The 21,536-nt window shown below is 38.9% G+C and overlaps 1 protein-coding gene across 1 annotated transcript in view; it reads left to right on the top strand.

The window, feature by feature from the left end:
* The window catches only part of LOC128569331 (myb/SANT-like DNA-binding domain-containing protein 3), a 154,020-nt gene that overhangs the window by 130,251 nt on the left and 2,233 nt on the right, over positions 1–21,536 (top strand). Inside the window, exons 8-9 of the mRNA XM_053567510.1 lie at positions 3,112–3,235; positions 18,080–18,238. Coding sequence (XP_053423485.1) covers positions 3,112–3,235; positions 18,080–18,238 — 283 coding nt within the window. The remainder of the gene's footprint in view (positions 1–3,111; positions 3,236–18,079; positions 18,239–21,536) is intronic.

Below are 21,536 nucleotides of genomic sequence, written 5' to 3'. Positions count from 1 at the left end.
ACTTTTATAGTACAACATATCAACAAGTGAAAATTGGAATTCTTTCTTTTAACAAACACATATTGAGCATGTAATAATGCTTGGTAATATTTATTTATTAAATACTTATTGTTTACCAGGCACTGTTCTAAGCCCTGTACATACTATAGACTTACTATACTAAAAGTGTTACCTCATTTAATCCTCAAAACAACCCTATAAGAAGTAGACATCAGACTGGATGCTTTGGCTCATGCCTGTAATCCTAGCACTCTGGGAGGCCGAGGCAGGTGGATAGCTGGAGCTCATGAGTTCAAGACCAGCCTGAGCAAAAGTGAGACCCCCTAATACTAAAAATGGAAAAACTGATGCAAGAGGATCTCTCGAGCCCAAGAGTTGGAGGTTGCTGTCACCATAGCACTCTACCCAGGGCAACAGCTTGAGACTCTGTCTCAGAAAAAGAAAAAAAAAAAAAGTGGACATCTTTGTCATTTCCATTTCTAAGATGAGGAAACTGAGGGCCGTGAATGGTGAAGTAATTGCCTTTGGGTCACATTGCTGGAGAGGATTATAACCAGGATTCACACCTAGGCTGTCTGACTCTAGAGCTGTCCTCTTAACCATTGTGTGTATACTACTGTGAGTGTTAGGGATTATACAGAAATGAATAATACAAACCTCTAGATTCTTAAGGAGCTCATTTATGGTAAAAACTGATTTAAAAAATCAGACAGCTTTCAGATAGTATCATGAGTGTCATAATAAAGGAATGGATGCTCAGAATTATAGCAGCCCAAAGGAGAACTTGACTCTTTTGCTATGGCAGGATTTTAGTCTGGGACCATGGAAGAGATCATGTAAATCTTTGAAGACAGGATATGTCTGTATTTTTGTATCCCTAGTACCTAGCAGAGGAGCTGGCATATATCAGGTGATCAGTAGATGAGAAAGAAGTCATCTATTTTGCACAGTCCAGTATGGTAGCTATTAGGCACACGTAGCTGTCGATCACTTCACATGTGCCTAGTCAGAATTGAGATGTGTTCTAAGTATTTAATACCAGATCTTGGAGGCTTTTTTTTTTTTTTTTAAGTAAAGGATCTCAGTTTTTATATTGGTAATATTTTGAAATGATAATATTTACTGGCTGTATTAGGTTAAATAAAGTGTATCATTAAAATTAGTTTACCTGTTGGCCGAGCAAGGAGGCTCACGTCTGTAATCCTAGACCTCTGGGAGGTTGAGGTGGGTGGATTAGTTTGAGCTCAGGAGTTTGAGAAGAGCCTGGGCAATTGTGAGACCTGGTCTCTATTAAAAATAGAAAACCAGCCTGTTGTCCAAGCTACTTGGGAGGCTGAGGCAAGAAGGATCATTTAACCCCAGGAGTTTGAGGTTGCTGTGAGGTGTGTGCCAGGGCACTCTACCCAGGGCAACAGAGTGAGACTCTGTCTCAAAAAAAAAGAAAGAAAGAAAATTAGTTTACCTGTTTTTTTAAAAAACATGACTATTAGAAAATGTAACATTACATATGTGTCTCGCATTCTGTCTCTCTGTTGGGCAGTGCTGAGCTCACTCAGCCTCCTCAGAGAGTGAAGTGACTTGGCCAAGGTCACAGAGTAGTAAAGTTACTTTTAAATTGAGAATTCACATGCAGGATTCCTTGATTTCTAGTTCATTTCTCTTTCTGGGCATAAGTTAAATTATTACAAGGTAAATATATACATTATTAGATTAAATAGCATCATATTAGTATTATTAAAAGTGACACGATCTCTCTGCTTTGGTTCTGTTATCATTGAGCTTAATAATCATTAAAGTTTTCTTGTTCATATATACACTCTGATCATCAGAAAATTTGCATTTTTGGTTCTCAGGTGTTTTACAGTTGGCACCTCTATTCTCACTTTTCTATTGATCTTCCTCTTCACATACACATGCTCCTTCTTACAGGCTCCTACTCATTTCTTTTAAATTTGTTCCATTAACATTTTTTTCAAATTTTATTAACACCTTTTATTTGTATTTTGGGGAGATTAGCCCTTTGCTGCTGTAGAGGTGGTGTACATAACGTTATTGTGTAATCCTCTCAAAACCACGTGAAGTCTAGATTCTGTTATTCTGACTTTACAGTTATGAAATCTCAGGGTTAATTGGGTAGTATGCTCAAGGTCATGCAGCTGACAGTGAGTGCAGACAGTCTGTAAGCTGGAACTGTAGGACGGCAGTGGCAGGAAGCCTGGGAATTTTTCTTACACAGAGATAGGCTTCTCAGTGTTGGGGAACTTTGGGTCCATGGAGCTGAGGATTAATGTGTTGGTGTATACGTCATGCCTTTGACTTTCCTGCCCTGCTCCATCTCTCCTTCCTGACTTTCTTTTCCATTTCTGACAGTGGCATTACTCACTATGCTTCTATTTTCTTCACTTCGGCTCAGTTTACTTCAAATCATTATACTTAAGTCTGAGCAGATGTTCAACATGTTAGTGGTTCTCTTTAGATAGAGGGATATCAGGTTAGTTGTCCTCTATATGATTTGATTTTTGATTTTTTACAATGAGCATCTACTAATGAGAACTATATGAAAAGAACAGCAAAGGTATTTTCATTTGTAAAAAAAAATCATTATGCTTAGTAGTTTTCATTCCAAATATAAACCTTTCACTCTAAAATTTCAGAATCTTATAACTTGCTCTCTGCTATGTCAGAGTTCTTTGGCCTCAGTTTCATAGCGTCCCCCCCACCCCCAATGAATGATTAAGTTCATTCCCCAAAAGGCAATGCTATATATACCATCTCTGTTTTAGAGCTAGCATTCATTTCTTTAGCAAAGATGTTTAGTTTTCTTTGCCAGGTTGTTTTTAAACAACAATAGCTCAGGGTGGTCACATCCTGCAAATATTTTTAAATGCTTTGAGTCTAAATAGTCTACCTGCTGTGTTTGTGGTGGCAGAATGGGAAAGAGAAGGCATCCTGCTTCTTTTCCAAACCCACATCTGATAAATTTCCTTTTCAAATTGCCCAGTAGGTGGTTGACAACAAGTGAATTTGTTTACTGTTTCAGAGCCTTTAAGAAGTTCATATTTTTCAGCTTGCCTTTTCACTATTTAGTGACCTGGTTTATGTTCTTTTAAGATGCTAGTGATCAAAGAGAAGATGTTTATATTGGAAACCACATGCCTTGCCCTGAAAACCTCAACGGTTACTGCATCCATGGAAAGTGTGAATTCATCTATTCTACTCAGAAGGCTTCCTGTAGGTAAGTCAGTGTTTTCAGATCAGTGGTGAGAAATTTTTGCCATCAGTGGCCACTGCTCTTTAGGAATCAATAAAGTGTGGACTAAATATTACCCCAAAGTAATGTTTATTTGGAGTAGACAAGTAAAAAATAAAACATGATCATTTGAGGGAAAAACCTGGCAAGTAATATGCAAAACCAAGACTATAATAGATGTTTTATTAGGGTTTTGAGATTATGGACTTAATGTTTTGAATATAATGTTATATATTTTTAATATAAAAAATAAATATGCCATATTCCAGCACTATTGTGGATTTTAGGCACTCTGTTATCAAGAACAGAGAATGTGTAACTCAAAATATGTTCTAGAATATTAAAAGATTTCTGAAAATTAGGAGATATGGATGAAGAACCAGGTGTGAATCAAGAGATGGAAATGGAAAAGGTGTAAATCCTCAACTCCCTGATTTCAGAGAGATTTTGTAACTTGTTCAAGGTCAACAAGTTAGATACAGAGCTGGGAAAAATCTAGGTCTCAGATTTCCAGATATTCAAACCTACTGGTCTTTGTGTTTTTAGCTGCTCTTTGTCTTTGTCTGCTGGTACCACTTCTTTCTGCTCCTGCCAGGAGCTTATCCTCCTCCTCAGGTTGGTCTAGTTAACCAAGTAACGTTTCCATAGACAAGAGGAGATTACCATCATTCTGCTCTCTTCTTGCCTCCTGGAATTTGGCCAGAAAACCCTTTTCCCTTATTAGTTACAAACATTAAAACACGGAGAAAATGATACTTTTCTTTTGTTCTGTCAACCTAGAAATCTTTCCAAGAAATAAAGGAAACTTTTGGAAATCCAGTGTCCTGGGTCCCTCTCCTTCTTTAGCTCCGTACTGATTTTTTCTTTTTTTCCCTCCTGCATAAAAATCAAAGCATAACGGGGTAAACCACTAATTGCTAATAGTTCTTTGTTAAACCTTTTGCTTTTTTGTGATTGAAAGTTCTCCTTGTTTTTTGAAGGAGCTAGCTTTCCCCTCCCTCTTTTTCCTATACATTTTTAAAAAACCCCGTGGGTGTATGAAAGGGAACAGGCCAATTTTAAAATCAAATCCTATAGTGGATTACTTGCCCCACAGTGGCATACAGATCTTGATAGAAGTTCAGATTCTGTTGTCCTCTTGGGAGGGCATATCTTTGAGGATACTTCATGAAGGATGAAGGAGGATGAGGTTTTCTGGTAATGATACCAGATCACTTTGTTTAATGCTGTTTCACTAATTGACAGAAGAGGGTTGAATGGTATACCGATTAAAGGCTTTGGAATGTAAGATACACGACTTGACCAATTATAGGCTTTGTGTCCTTTGGAAGTTCCTTAAAATTTCTGTGTCATTTTCATCACTTCTAAAATTATAAGAGTAATAGTACCTATCTCACAGTGGTGTTAAACTTAAATGAGATTGTGTATGTAAATTGTTTAGCATAATACCTGGTATGCAGTATATACTTAGGCTTACAGTTTAGTATCAGTTGCTATTTACTATTATGCCGAGGATTCTGTGTTAACCTCAGTATTTTTTGAATGACATGTGATGACTTTACCCTTTTCTTCAGGACCAGAGGAGTTTCTTTAATACTACAGAGTCTCTTTTCTGTGTACTTACAACTTCTTAAAAGCAGTTGATTTTTTTTTCTTTTGGTCTGAGTATTCAGACAGAGTCAACAGAATCAGGCCATCATTTTGCTGGAGTGCCCACTAGTAGGTAGGTGTGTTTGGGTAGCAGTAAATAGGCAGGGATGAAGAACTTTTAGCCACAGTCTTATTACTGGGCTATATCTCCTCACATTATGGGATCATTCGTTTGTTTAGTGATAATTTGTACTAAATTCTGCCTGGCAGTAGGGCGTCTCATTTGAGTATGGCAAGGATCCAGGGATCTTGTCTTCATACAATCAAGTAGAAGAGACTGACAAAGTCTTGAGTAATTTAAATATGAAAAATGCTGTCATGTACAAATGTATGTGAGATGATTCTGGATTTCAGACTTCAACCTGAACGCAGGTGGGGGGTTTGGTGGAGGAAGAGTCAGATCTTACAGGAATGATTTATATCATCCTAGGAGCACAGTCTTTATTTTAAAGGCAGCAAAGAGCCTCCTCAGAGTTTTAAGTAGCAGTGATGGGATCAGATCTAAAAGCCACTCTGGTGGCATTGTGGAAAATGGATTAGAAGACTGAAAGTTAGGAGACTTAGTAAGAAGTGAGAGCCTGAAGATGGGTAATTGGATTGCAGAGACATAAAAAGGTGGTTGAATTCAGAGGCATTGGTGACCAGTGGGTATGAAAATGAGAACATGGGGTTTGTGGAGGTTAGTGTGAGAAACTGTGTCAGGAGAGTCCCCCTGGTTTCTGGCTAAGGCATAATCGAGTGGGAAATACATTTGGAAGAGGGAAGAGATTTGGGGGGAAAATGTTATATTCAGTTTAACATGCTTGGTGTAAGGCTCCTGTGAGAGATTCACTTAACAGATATCTAGTTTACTGCTGGATATATTTTGGTTTTAGAACTCCTGAGAGCAATGTGCATTGAAAACGTTCATTTGAAGGCTGGGCAGGTGGCTCGTGCCTGTAATCCTGACACTCTGGGAGGCTGAGACAGGAGGATTGCTTGAGCTCAGGAGTTCGAGGCCAGCCTGAGCAACAGTGAGACCCCACTGCACACCTATACCCGTGCAGCTGAACATGGCTGTTGTTGAAAAGCACACCATCAGGCTAACTTGTCTCCCTGATATTTATACCTTTAGGTCTCAAAAAGGGCCCTTTGTGCTGCCAGGCAGTAATCCTGCAGCTTCAGTCCATCCATTCTCTCCACGCTGAGATGATGACTTTATTCCTTCACCTCTCTACTCAGGTTGTCAGGACCTACCATCTTATCCTCACTCTTGGCTAATGATTTTGTTTCCAAATTCACTGAGAAAACTGAAGCCATATGCAGAGAACTTCCCCACTGTCACCTACCAGCAATTCTCCCCCTTTTTCTCTTTATCATTTATCTTAATATTAATATATTTTTTATATATTTATAAATATATTTTTATTTCTTCCATCTTGAAAAATCCCTCTCATTCTCCCTCTCACCAGCTACCGTCCCATTTCTTTCCTTTCCTTTGTAGAACTTGAAAGAACTTGAAAGAGTTGTCTAAAGTCTGTCTCTAGTTCCTTATTTACCAGCTCTCTTCAACCCACCCCGATAAGCTTTTGTCTTCAATACCCTCCACTGAGACTGTTCTTGTTGTTAAACTCAGTAGTCACTCTTAGGCTTAAATACTTTTGAATGATCTGTAGCACTGGGCACGGTGGCTCACTCCAACCTGTGGGCCGTACATTCTTCAGCTGGGGTCAATGGTTATACCCTCTCCTGGTTTTCGCTCCCTTGCTGGATGTCCCTGTCTTCTTGGCTCCTCTGTTCCCTGACCTTTTGATGTTTTAGTACACCAGGGTGCAATCCCAGTCCTCTTTCTTAGTGACTCCACCCAGTCTCAGGGCTTTACTTGACATAAGCTGACAAATCCTATTTACATAAATCCCAGACTGCTCTCCTGAAGTCTGAAGCTCATACGTCCATATGTCTCCTTTACATTTCCACATGGGTGTCTGACACCTCAGTCTCAGAGGGGCTGACACTGATGTCCTGATCAGTGTCCCCTCCCCTAAACCTGCTCCACCTGCAACCCTCTCCTCAGTTGATGCCAACTCCGTCTTTCCAGTTGCTCAGACAAAACGCCTCTGCTGTGGCTCTGACTTCTCTCTCTCTCCCTCAGACCCTGTAACCAGTCTGTTGGGAAATCCCATTTGCTCTTCTGTTTCACAATATATCCAGAATTTGATTACTTCTCACCATTGTCACTGCTATTCCTAATCCAGGCCAACATGTTCTTTCTCTGGGATTATTATAATAGCCTCCTTTAATTGATCCTACAGGCTGTGTTCAACACAGCCGCCAAAGTGAGCCTATTCAAGTAAAAGCCAGTTCATACCATTTTTTCTGCTAAAACTCTCCATCTCTAGGTGCAGGGGACCCTACAGAGTTTGGCCCTTCCACCTCGCTGTCTCACCCACCTCCTCTTTAGTTGTGCGTGCTGTTCTTGGGCATCATCCATACCTTAGAGAACGTGCACCGGCCCTTCCTTTGCCTGGTGTGCTCTCATCCTAGCTGTCTGCAGGGCAGGAGATTCCCTCACCTCCTTTTTGCCTTTACTCACGTGTCACTTTCCTAGTGACACCTACCTTGATGGCCTTATTTGAAATTGCAGTCTTGTTGGACACTGTGGCTCATGCCTTCAATCTCAGCTCTACAGGAGGCTGAAGTGGGAGGATTATTTCAAGCCCAGGAGTTTTGAGACCACCTGGGAAACAGAGCTAGACACTGTTTGTACCTAAAATAAGAAAAATGAGCTGGGCCTGGTGGCATGTACCTGTAGTCCCAGCTACTCAGAAGGCTGCACCAGGAGGATCTCTTGAGCCTGGGAGTTCAAGGTTGCAGTGAGCTGTAATTGCATCACTCCACTCCAGCCTGGGTGACAGACCCTGTCTCTTTATAAAAGAAAAAAAATTGCAGTCATCCCTTCCTCTGATTTTCCTGTTGCTTGCAGTTTCCCTTAACTGCCTTCTTTCTCTGTAGCACAGATTACCTTCTGACATAACCATTTAATTTACTATGTTAATTTTACCCCCTTCTCCTAGTACATGGTAAGATGACCAGGGATTTTTACTGTTTTGTTCGCTGGTATGTCCCACATGCTCACCACAGTAGCTGACCATAGCAGGTGCTCACGTGTGGAGGGTATGTGGGATGAAGGAAGCAGTAGGCAGAGGACTGACCCCTGAATCCTCCTTTAATCAATAAAAGAAGAAGAAGGAGAAGTAGTAACCTAGAAGTCAATACTCTTGGAGAGTATAAGCAAATGTCAATTGTAGAAATAGTCCCCAGAGATGACTGCTTGAATGATATGTGGCCTATGCAATCTTTTTGATATTCTGAATTTAATCTTTGGATTAAGTCAAACCATCAGAGAGCTCTATGTCTAGGACATTATTATGTTAACAGCTCCCTATGGAACTGTTTTTATTTTACTAAGCTTTGACTTGTAGCCATTAGCCTACCATGAAGGACATTATTTTAAAAATCCCATAAGACTTCATTATATCATTGAATTTACTGCAGCTGGGTTGTTAAGAGTGATGTTCTCCAGATCACAAGGTGCCCTCTTTGAATGAGGCCCAATGAGATAAAATTCTCTTGAGTTTAGTAACAGTAGTAACATAACTGTGTTTCTTTTGAACAACTTTGATTTTATCTTATAGAGATTGATTTTATTTTATAGAGATTGTATTTTGTGTCAGTGATGTTACTACTTTCTTTCCTTCTCTCCCCTCTTCCTACTACAATGCAGTGGTTTTTAGTATATTCATAGAGTTGGGCAACTGTCACCACAATCAATTTTAGTACATTTTTATTACCCAAGATGAAACTTCATACTCTTTTAACTATTACTCTGAAGTCTCCCCATCCTCCCCAGCCCTAAGCAACCACCAAATCTATTTTCTATCTCTATAGACTTATTTACTCTGGAGATTTCATGTAAACTGAATTATATAGTGTATGGGCTTCTGTGTCTAGCTTGTTTCACTTAGCATAATGTCTTCAAGGTTCATCCATATCACAGAACACATTGTTACTTTGATTCTTTGTATGGCCAAATAACATTCCATTTTGTGGATAATACCACGTTTTTTTTTTTGTTTTTTTTTTTTTTTGTGGTTTTTTGGCCAGGGCTAGGGTTTGAACCCACCACCTCCGGCATATGGGACCGGCGCCCTACTCCTTGAGCCACAGGCGCCGCCCTAATACCACGTTTTTAATCTACTCATCAGTTGATGAACATTTGGGTTGCTTCCACTTTTTTGGTTATTATGAATAATGTTGCTGTGAACAATTGTTAACAAGTTTTTGTGTGTACATGAATGTCACCTGGGTAAATGTACAGGCATGGAATTGTGGGACAAATGGTAACCCTGTGTTTAACTTTTTGAGGAATTGCCACACTGTTTTCCAAAGGGCCATACCAATTTATTTTGTTTGTTTGAGACAGAGTCTAACTTTTTTGCCCTCGGTGGAGTGCCTGGCGTCACAGCTCACAGCAGCTTCAAACTCTTGGGCTTAAGTGATTCTCTTGCCTCAGTCTCTCAGGGTCTTGCTCTTGCTCAGGCTGGTCTCCAAATCCTGAGTTCAAGCTACGACCCTGAATGCTAGGATTATAGGGATAAGCCACCACACCAACCTTGTTAATTTTTTAATTAATTAAATTTAATTTTAAAAAGAAAAAAAAAACATAGGACTAAATCTTCATGACCTTAAAGTAGGCAATAATTTCTTAGATATGACATGAAAACCAAAAGCAACAACCACCCCCCAGAAAGATAAATAGGACTAAATCACATTTAAAATCTTTTGTACTTAAGAAAACTTTGAAGAAAATGAAAAGATAACCCACAAAATGAGGAAAATGTTTGCAAGTCATATATCTGAAAAGGGACGTATATCTAGGACATGTAAAAAATTAATAAAACCTGATAATAAAAAGAGAAAAGTAAAACAATTAAACTGGCAAAGGATATGTATAGACATTTCTCCAGAGATGATATACAAATAACATATAAATGATCACAAAGGCCATGAAAAGATGCTCAACATATTTAGTCATCATGGAAATGCAAATCAGAACCACCATTGAAACCGATTCATTCCCACCAGGATTGCCTAACTCAAATTCAGAGAGTTAGAAGTTCTGATAAAGGTACTGTACAGGGAATACAAACTGGTATGGCTGGCTCGGTCCCTGTTGCTCAGTGGTTAGGCTGCCCCATTGCTCAGTGGCTGTACCGGGGCTGGCGGGTTCAAACCCAGCCTGGGCCTGCTAAACAACAATGACAACAATAACAAAAAAATAACTGGGCATTGTGGCTGGTGCCTGTAGTCCCAGCTGCTGAGGCTGAGGCAAGAGGATCACTTGAGCCTGAGAGTTTGAGTTTGCTATGGGCTATGACTCCACAGCACTCTACCAAGGGCCACAAAGTAAGACTGTCTTAAAAAAATTAAAAAAAAAAAGGAACAGGCTTGGCACCTGTAGCTCAGCGGCTAGGGCGCCGGCCACATACACCGGGGCTGGAGGAACGGTTTGAACCTGGCCCGGGCCTGCCAAACAACAAGGACAATAAAAAAAATAGCTGGGCATTTACAATAAAAAAATAGCCAGGCATTGTGGTAGACTCTTGTAAACCCAGCTACTTGGGAGGCTGAGGCAAGAGAATCTCTGAAACCCGAGAGTTTGAGGTTGCTGTGAGCTGTGATGCCACCACACTCTACCGAGGGCAACATAATGAGACTCTTGTCTCAAAAAAAAAAAAAAAAATTTTTTTTTTTAACAAATCAAATTGTTTATATTTCTTGTGTACAACATGATGTTTGGAACTGTGAACTGGCTAATTCAAGCTGTTTCCATGGATTACCTCATATAGTTCCTTCCTATTTTTGTGCAATAGATCTCTTGAAGTATTCTTCCTGTCTAATTGAAATTGTGTCCTCTGACTATCATCTCCCCAGTTCTGCCCCCTCGTCCCAGCTCCTAGTAACCATCATTCTATTCTCTATTTCTATGAGGCCAACTTTCAGATTTCGTGTGAGTGACATCATGTGATGTTTGTTTCTCTGTGCCTGGCTTATTTCATTTCATGTAATGTCTGCCAGTTCCATCCACATGGAACTGACAGACAAATGACAAGATTTCCTTTGTATGGCTGAACAGTATGTATTTCGTTATGTATATTGCATTGTACACATAGTCCTCATTATTTTATCCATTTATCCATTGATGGACACTTAGAACGATTGCTTATCTTTGCTATTGTGTGTACTTCAGTAGACATAGGTGTGTGGATATTTCTTCAACATACTAATTTCATATATAGGGCGTCCATAAAGTAATTGTCTATTTTAAATTGCACACGAACTTTATGGACACCCTGGATATATGTATACATATACACACATACATACATCTTTTTTAGTGGCTGAATAGTATTCCATGGTATACATAGACCACAGCTTGTTAATCCATTGCTGGGTTGGTGGGCGTTTAGGCTGTTTCCACATTTTGGTGATTGTAAATTTAGCCGCGATAAACAGTCTAGGGCAAATGTTCTTACGATAAAAGGATTTTTTTTTCTTGGTATCTTCAAGAGTTTCTCCACATTTTCTTCAAGGAATTTTATTCATGCCTTAGATTTAAATCTTTTATCCATCTTGAATCAATTTTTGTAAGTGGTGAGAGGTGTGGGTCCAGTTTCAGTCTTTTACATGTGGTTATCCAGTTCTCCCAGCACCATTTACTGAATAGGGATTCTTTTACACAGTGTATGTTTTTGTTTGATTTATCAAAGATCAGGTGGCTGTAGGAGGTTAGATTCATCTCATGGTTTTCTGTTCGGTTCCAAATGTCAGTGTCACTCTTTTTGTGCCAATATCATGCTGTTTTGATCACTATTGCCTTGTTTTATAGCAGAAAGTCTGGTAGGGTGATACCCCTTGGCTTTGTTTTTATTACTAAAAATTGCCTTGGGTATTCAGGGTTTCTTCTGGTTCCATACAAAATGAAGAATTATTTTTTCCAAATATTGAAAAGTATGATGATGGTATTTTAATGGGGATTGCATTGAATCTGTAGATCGTGTTGGGTAGCATAGTTATTTTCACAATGTTGATTCTTCCCAGCCATGAACATGGTATTATGTTCTTCCATTTGTTAATATCTTCTGCTATTTCTTTTCTTAGGGTTTTATAATTTTCTTTGTAGAAGTCCTTCACCTGTTTTGTTAGGTATATTCCTAGGTATTTCATTTTTGGGTAGGCTACTGGGAAGGGAACTATGTCCTTGATTAGGTTCACATCTTGGCTGTTATTGGCATATACAAAGACTACTGATTTGTGGATACTGATTTTATATTCTGAGATATTGCTGTATTTTTTTTTTTTTACACTTCCAGGAGTCTTGTGGTTGAGTCTTTGGGGTTCTCTAAGTATAAGATCATATCGTCAGCAAAGAGGGAGAGTTTGACCTCCTTTGCACCCATTTCAATGCCCTTGATTTCCTTCTCTTGCCTGATGGAATTGGCTAGAACTTCCAGCACTGTGTTGAATAGTAGTGGCGATAGAGGATAACCTTTCTGGTTCCAGTTCTGAATGGAAAAGCTTTCAGTTTTAATCCATTCAGTATAATATTAGATGTGGGTTTGTCATAGATGGCTTTGATCAGATTAGGAAATGTGCCACCTATGCCTAAATTCTTAAGTGTTCTAATTAGAAAATGATGCTGAATTTTATCAAATGTTTTTTCTGTATTTATCTAGAGGATCATACAGTCTCTGTTTTTGCTTCTGTTGTTAGGGTGAATTATGTTTATGGACTTGTGTATGTTAAACCAGCCTTGCATCCCTGAGATGAAACCTACTGGATTGTGATAATTGATTTTTTTTTAATGTGTAACTGTAGTCTATTGGCTAGGATTTTATTGAGAATGTTTACATCAATATTCATTAGTGAAATTGGTCTGATATTCTCCTTTTCAGTTTAGTCTTTGCCTGGTTTTGGTATGATGGTGAGGTTTGCTTCACAGAACGTGTTGAGGAAGATTCCTTCATTCTCAATTTTTTGGAATAATTTCCGCAGTGTGGGTATAAACTCTTCTTTGAAGGTTTGATAGAATTCTGATGTGAAACCATCTGGATAAGGCTTTTTTGTTGGAAGATTTTTTAATTGTTTCTTCGATCTCAGTTCTTGAAATTGGTCTGTTCAAGAGATCTTGATTTCTTGATTAAGTTTAGGGAGAGGGTGCAAATCCACGTATTGATTCATTTCCTCCACATTGTCAAATTTCTGGGCCTAGAGTTTCTTATAGTACTCAGAGATGATCTCTTGTATCTCTTGGCATTTGTTGTTATTTCACCTTTATTGTTTCTGATTGAGGTTATTAGAGTTTTTACTTTTATGTTTCTAGTTAATTTGGCCAAAGGTTTATCAATTTTATTTATTTTTAAAAAAACAACTTTTTGTTAATTTTCTGAATGATTCTTTTTTTTTTCAATTTCATTAAGCTCTGATTTAATTTTGGTTATTTCTTTTCTTCTGCTGGGTTTGGGATTAGGTTCTTCTTCTTTTTCCAATTCCATAAGAAGTTTGTTGATAAACTCTCTGTTTTTTGAATGTAAGAATCTAATGCAGTAAATTCCCCTCTTAAGACTGCTTTTGCTCTATCCCATAGGTTTTGGTTACTTGTGTCTTCATTGTTGTTATGTTTGAGGAATTTAATGATTTTCTCTTTAATCTCTTCCTGAACCCAATTATCATTCAAAAACCCAAAAGCACAAACAATGCACATGTTGTTTAATTGTTTAGTTTAGTTTAGTTTAGTTGTTTAATTTCCAAATCTTTGTGTGGGGATGAACATTTTTGTTGGAGTTGATTTTCACCTTTATTGCCTAGTGGTCTGAGAAGATACAAGGTATACTTTCTATTCTTTTAATTTTGCTGAGGTTTGATTTGTATCCTAGAATGTGGTTGATTTTTGGAGTATGTACCATGGGCTGACAAGAAAAATGTATATTCCTTATCTTTGGGACAGTGTGTTCTGTATATGTCTGTTAATCCCATTTGTCCTGGGGATCACATTTAAGTCCTTTGCATCTTTGTTTAGTTTCTGTTTAGAGGATCTGTCCAGTTCTGTCCGAGGGGTGTTAAAGTCCCCAACTATTATGGTGTTATGGGATATCATATTGCTCAGACCCTTCAAAGTCTGTTTCATAAATCTGGCAAGTTTTAGTTGGGTACCTAAATATTAATAATTGAAATGTCTTCTTGTTGAATTGTTCCTTTGACCAGTATGAAGTGTCCATCTTTGTCTGTCTTAACTTTATTTGCTTTCAATCCACTTGTATCTGAAAATAAGATTGCCACCCCTCCTTTCTTGTGATTTCCATTTGCTTGAAATATTGTTTTCCTTCATTTGTCCTTTAAGGCAGGGTGTGTCTCCTAGACACAGTATGTGCATGGCTTATGCTTTTTGATCCTATCAGTCAGCCTGTGCCTCTTCAGTGCTGAATTCAGTCCATTGATACTTATTGAGAGAGATGGTAAGTGTGGTGGAGGAGTTCTATTCATCTTACTTTGTGAAAGTCATTGTGTAGTTTTATCTTTTGTGCCATTGTAGGAGCTAAATTTTGACCTTTAGGTTCTGGGTGATTCCTTTGTTGGTGGTTCATTGTGGTGGTCAGTGTTGAGAATAGGTCTAAGTATTTCCTGTAGAGCTGGTCATGTTGTGGCAAATTTCCTCAGTGCTTATATAGCTGCAAAGCATTTGATTTCTCCCATCAATTATGAAGCTTAGTTTAGCAAGATACAGAATTCTGTGCTGAAGATTGTTTTGTTAAGAAAATTGAAGGTGGATAACCACGTTCTTCTGGCTTTGAAGGTTTCAGTTGAAAAGTTTGTTGTCATCCTAATGGCTCTGCCTCTGTAAGTCAGTTGTCACTTCTGGCTGCTTGTAGAATTTTTTTCTTTCATCTTGACTTTGGACAGGTTCATTACAATGTGTCTTGGAGAGGCTCTGTTTGAATTGAGATGACCTGGAATTTAATATCCAAAGGAGTATATCTGGGTCTTTAGTAAAACTTGGAAAGTTTTCCTTTATGATAGTCTCCAGTATGGCTTCTATTCCTTTGGGACAATCTTCTTCCTCTTCCCAAATCCCTATTATTCATATATTTGAATGCTTCATGGAGTCTCGTAGTTCTCTAAGTGCCTGTTCTCCTTTTTCTCTCTTCTTTTCTGTCTCTTTAACTACCTGGGTTAACTCAAAAACTTTATCCTCTAGCCCTGAGGTTCTTTATTTTTCATCGTCTAACCCAGGGGTCCTCAAAATTTTTAAATAGGGGGCAAGTTCACTGTCCCTCAAACTGTTGGAGGGTCGGACTATAGTTTAAAAAACAACAACAACTATGAACAAATTCCTATGTACACTGGACACATCTTATTTTGAAGTAAAAAAACAAAACAGGAACAAATACAATCACACTGCCTCATGTGGTCTGCGGGCCGTAGTTTGAGGACCCCTGGTCTAACCTATTTTTGATACTTTTTTTTTGCAGTTTTTGGCTGGGGCTGGGTTTGAATCTGCCACCTCCGGCATATGGGGCCGATGCCCTACTCTTTTAAGCTATGGGTGCCACCCCCTATTTTTGATACTTTCTACTGCATCTTTACATTCCATGGTTGTCTCCTTCATTTCCTTAAGGTTCACCATATTCTGCATATCTCTCTTTTGACTTTGGTGTCTGTCTTTCCATTTTCTTGTCCATTCCTTTTATTGTCTTTATCATCCATATTTTAAATTCCCTTTCTGTCAAGCCCATTAATTCTTTATAGGTGGAGTCTTCTGAAGTAGCTGCCTCATGGTCCCTTGGGGTTCTGTTTTGCTTTTTCATGTTGCCTGAATTTTTCTGTTGGTTCCTCTTCATGTGATCTTTTTTCTTGTTCATCTCCTTGTCCTCCTTTTTCCTTCTCACTGCCTCCTTTGTTTCAAACACAAGTCCTTGCTCTTGATGACAGTATGTTGCAATATGTCGCTGGGACGCCAAGTGGCACTGTGGTTTTATTAGGAGACAGAGTGCACAGCCAGGAACCTCTGTGGTGAATGCCTGATTGTTTTCTCAGCAGTCAGGTCCTGCCAGGTTGGGATCTCAAAGCTCACAAGAATCCTTCAGGGGCAGGTCTCACTGTGTCCCCTGACTCTAATTCCCTTGTCATGTCATTCCCTCAGCCTGTCCCAAGAGTGGAGTTCTGATCCTGGCAGGTGGAATTAAGATAGCCATGGTTTAGGCCCCTGGTAAGACCTTTCATGACCTTTCCACAATGGCAGCCCCCTAGCCAATAAGACCTCAGTATGGCTGCCTCACCAGCCACGAAACCTATGGCAAATCCACTCCAACTAGTATTTAAATCTGGTTGCTGTAGACCAGTGGTTCTCAACCTTCCTAATGCCACGTCCCTTTAGTACAGTTCCTGTGGGTTGTGACCCACAGGTTGAGAACCGCTGCTGTAGACTGTTTGAGTCCACCCACTCTTCCAAGCTTTCCACTCAATAGGCAACTTCCCCCAACTACTAAGAACTCTGGAAAGGCTTCCTCTGATTTCCAACCTCTGTGGGGGCCAGCTGATCCCAGCTAGTTGCAATCAGTTGCGTAATTGGTCAGATTTCCACCCTCGGGATCATAAGCTGTATCCAGCTCACAACCTCTTTGCTGTGCCCTTGAGCTGTGACTCTGGGTAAGGTCCCCAACCCTGACTTCTCTTTTTTTCCCCACTTGTTCTAGGAAAGCTCAGCTGAATGATCCTTCCGGTCCACCATCTTGCTCCGCCCCTTTTTTAAATTTTTTGAAGAACCTTCATACTCTTTTCCATGTTTTCTGCATCCTATGTTTTCTAAGAGTTTTATGGTTTTAGCTCTTACATTTAGATTTATGATCTGTCTGGAGTTTATTTTTGTGAATGATGTGAGGAAGAGGTCTAGCTTTATTATTTGCATGTGGGTATCTAGTTGTCTCAGCACCATTTGTGCTGAGTGTTTTCACCACAAATTCTCCCCATTGAATTAATTGTCTTAGTACCCTTGTTGAAAATCAATTCACCATAGATGCCTGGGTTTGTTTTGAAGGTGTCAGTTCTGTTCCTTGACCAATATATATGCCTCACTGCTTTGAGTTTGTTTTGTTTGTTGGAAAGCTTAGAGCCCAGTGTGAAATTTGCTGGCAAGTGTCTAGGAACCTCAGGGGCAGGATTGGTACACTCACATCATTCCTAATTTCCCTTTGTCTAGGTTTCTTTTTTGTTGTTGTGTGTGCTTTATTATCAGCAGCCTCGCGTTCTTTTTGTAATGAGTTGTGTAATAAATACACACACTATCCTTACACTTCAGATGTTTGTTAATTATTTCCATCTGAAGGCTGGCTAATTTATACATTTCACTTCTGTCAGCTTAAAAATATGAATTTTCTCTTAAATAGCTTAAATGTTTCCTCCTGTCAAATTATCACCAGTTGATGTTGTTGCCTTTTTATTTATTTTTAATTAGAACTCAGACAGTTTCTAAGATTAGCACCTACTTGACTGCTTGACTTCATTTGTGTCATTAGTAACTTATTTTCATTGCCCTCCTGGATTTAACATGTGTGTATTTTGTATACTGGGAAGCGTCCTGGATATAATTTGATGCTATTTTCAAAGAAATGTAAATGTTTATACCTACTCAATAATCTCATTTCTAAGTATCTAGCCTAAAGAGTAAGAGTAAATGTAGAAAAGTACATATTTGCCATGATATTTGTGACGTTTAATTTATAATTGTGAAAAATTGAAAATAACTGATACATCTTAGAGTAGGGAACAGATAAGTTAGCTATATTACAGTTGCTGGATGGAATGTTACACATCTACTTTGAATTGATAGAGATAAAGACTATTTAGCAACTTTAAATGAATGTGATATAATGTAGATAAAAGAAGTGCTATGTAAAATAGGCATATCAAAAAGACCACAGGGAATTATACAAATGGCATTTTTTTTCCCAGATGGTGAGAAAGTGCTTGATTTTTTAATTCTTGTTTAAATTTTGTCATTCTTTTGTATCTTTTAATTTAAAAAAAACTTGAAGTATTAAAAATTCTCATTTTCATAGGAACACTTTTTTTTTCCCCTTTCAGATGTGAATCTGGTTACACTGGACAGCACTGTGAAAAGACGGACTTTAGTATTCTCTATGTAGTGCCAAGCAGGCAAAAGCTCACTCATGTTCTTATTGCAGCAATTATTGGAGCTGTACAGATCGCCATTATAGTAGCAATTGTCATGTGCATAACAAGGTAGGTAATGGTGTAAGAAGTATCAACTTTAAATTAAAGGGGGTAGCTGTTAAATTAGGCAGGAATCTTGAAGCACACTCAAAATAATAGATGTTTTTAAATCCACCAATCCATTAGGTTTCCAGGTGGGTTCTGTTATATTCCTGTCTTTTTTATACAGTGAGGGCAGGAACTCATTCCCAGGTTTACAGGATATCTGGGCCGCAGGTAGAGGGAGCATGAGAACAGCCGATGACATAAAGGTATTTAGGGATTTTTAGAACTGGGTATTGTCTTTGTGGTCAGGGACAGTAATGGTAGTAATAGAATTTCTAGAATGGTCTGCACATGTAAAGGAGAGCCATGCAGAAATTTTTTATACCCTGCAGAAGTGAAGATGTTTTATGCTGTAAGAATATACATTATCCATAGGAAACACTGGGTCACTATGCAAGTTTTGAGACAGGCTGTGTTATGGTTCATTATTTCACTTCTAAGAAACATGGTCTACAGTGTCCTTCTCATTCACCCTTGAAAGTTTCAACTTGCTCAGCTTATCAGTGTTGCTGGGAGGGCTTCATTTATTTCCAACCATGTGGATTTAATGTTTCTGGATTTTTGTGTGCCTCAGAACTTTTGTAATGGTACACAAGAAAGAAGAAAGGAAGAAACCAGAGGCTAAAGATAGCTATTGTCTTTATTATACCATTGTGTTAACATTACTTGATTTTCTAGATTATAGCAATAGGCAATAAGATTTTAAATTCTCTATCATAAGTAAAACTATTCATCATAAATGAATGAAGGGCAACTGGCGTAAAATCCATAAAATTGTCTTTGTGCTTCCCAGTCTGTCTGTTTTTCCTGTTTACCTCTTCCTACCTCCTTTAAGGTTTGGTTGAGAAGTCTCATAAACATCATCTTTCCACTTTCCTGCATTATTGTGGACAGAGGGTTGGAGCATATCAAATACAGATAGACATTGGCAGGCTGTAATGGATTTATGGCCCTTCCATCTAAGGTCTGGGTAGAAGCCAGACCTTCAGTAGTCTCAGCCATCTGGAGCTAAAATGATACATCTAGAAATGATAAAAAACGTCCTCCGAGTAACAGATATTTTTCGTAAAACTCAGGCACTAGAGTCATTGTGCTTTATTTCATAGGACAGATGATCTGCGCTTAGACAAGACTACTGAGTATAAAATTGGGCAGTTGATCAAAGTAGGGACATAATTATATAACAAATAATGACAACAGAAAGAGATAGAAAAAAACATTTAATAGCAGGGTTTGCCGTGGCCATTTCATATAGGCTCAGAAGTTTAGTAATTTGCCTATGGTCATCCAACTAGTAAATGGAAGTGCTTGGATTTGGATTCGGTACCATCTGATTCCCCCAAATCATTCCTCTGTCCTCTGAACCATCAAGAGGCGGGTCCATGTTGAGTCATTTGGGAGGTAATATTTACCAAGTATGGACCATTGCATGGGAACAGAGTTCAAATTTGATTTTATAGCAATTTAGGGTTTTTGAGCAGGGGAGCAACGTAGTATATGCCATTTTTTCCAGGTATTAATCTGAGAGTCATCTGCAAAATTCAATGGAGTAGTGAAAATGTGAGGTAGAAGGAGACCATTTAGGACATTATTAGAACAAAGCAGGAATGGGATTATTAACAATTTGGAAGGCAATAAAAGTAAGAGTCAAGTCAAGGAAATTTTTGAGGGCTGGTGATAGTGCCATTTTTAAGAGGATCAAAGGATGTTAGAGTCATGGCAATTGACTTTGAGTTCAACACCTTCATTTTGAGACGTGAGGAAATCAAAGCCCTGAGTTAGGAGGTACCTTGCCAAGGTCGTAGACCAGGGTAAAACTCTTCTGCGACTCCTGATGAAGCCTTTAGCCAACTTTGTGTGGTTCTCAGCACAAAGAAATTAGAAATTACCTGGCAGGTAGTTTCTAAGTTGGTGCCCTCTAGTTTATACCCTAAGTCCATTTGCTACTCTCACAGCCCGTTAGACATCATAGAATATTTCTATGGGTGTCACAGTGTCTTCACTGCCTACTGTCCCCACGACTGTAGGGTCATCTCACTCAGTTTATCACAGATTTCCCCTTGAGGCCTGTCTTCTTCTTATGGTATTTCCTCCCTCAAAATATCTTACTGTCTTGGATTTGGAATATTATGATTATCAATATGTACAGGAACTTATAATTGCTAAATGTTTAAGGAGTATTTAAATAGCTGTGGGACAGCTATTCACGTAGACTGTGGTGGCTGTTACTTTGGAGGAATCTTCCTCTAAAAAGGTATTCCCGTTGACCCACTTACCAAGACTGCATGAGTCAGATTTTCTTCCTTTATTCTTGGAATCTTCTTTCATGTTTTTAGACTCATGGAATAACAGACTGGCTGGGATCTTGAACAGAATCTTAACCAACCCCCCCTTATTTTGTAGATTTAAAAAACCATGGTTCTAGGAAGTTGGAACTTTTCCAAGGTCATGGTGAATTAGCAATGGTAAAGGGGGTTGCTTGCCTCTCAAGTTTCCTCATTTATGAAATGGAGGTGGTTCCAGCTTCATCTACCTCAAAGTGTTTTTATGAGATACAATTTGTGAAAACCATATACAAAATGGAAGTATCATCATCAAGGCTTTGCCTGGATTAAAATTGCATTCTTTGAAATTTTTTCTTTTTTTTTAATTTATTTATTTTTATTATTAAATCATAGCTGTGTACATTAGTGCAATCAAGGGGTACAATGTGCGGGATTCATACACAACCTGAAATATTCTCATCAAACTGTTCAACGTAACCTTCATGGCATTTTCTTAGTTACTGTATGTAGGCATTTGTATTCTGCCTTTAGTAAGTTTCGCCTGTACCCATTCTAAGATGCACCATAGATGTGGCCCCACCCATTACCCTCCCTCCAACAAAACCTCCCCCCTCCCTTCCCCTTGAAATTAAGTAAAAACATGGAGCATTAGGATAGGAAAAATGATTGTTGTAACCCTTTTTTTTTTTTGGTTAGATTTCTTGCTGATAGAGATTTTAGGTTAGCCCAACTCCTGATTTACCATATTTTGCCCTGTATAATGGGCACTTTTTGCCCAAATTTTTGAGGGAAAAATAAGGATGTGCATTATACATGGGTAGTAGTTTGGCTTGGGAGTAGGGGAGCCTAGTAGGCCTCCTAGCCGGCCACCGCATCTTCCCACCCAGGCCTGCCAGGTGCACAGTGTTCTAGTCAGGGGAGGAGTGGGCTTCAGCCATGTGGGGCAAGGGCTGAGCCTGAGGCCCAGCAGCATGGTC

This window comes from Nycticebus coucang, chromosome 2 (genome assembly GCF_027406575.1).
Source record: "Nycticebus coucang isolate mNycCou1 chromosome 2, mNycCou1.pri, whole genome shotgun sequence".
NCBI lineage: Eukaryota > Metazoa > Chordata > Mammalia > Primates > Lorisidae > Nycticebus > Nycticebus coucang.
Note: the sequence above shows the minus strand (reverse complement) of the source record. Positions and strands in the feature narration are given on the sequence as shown.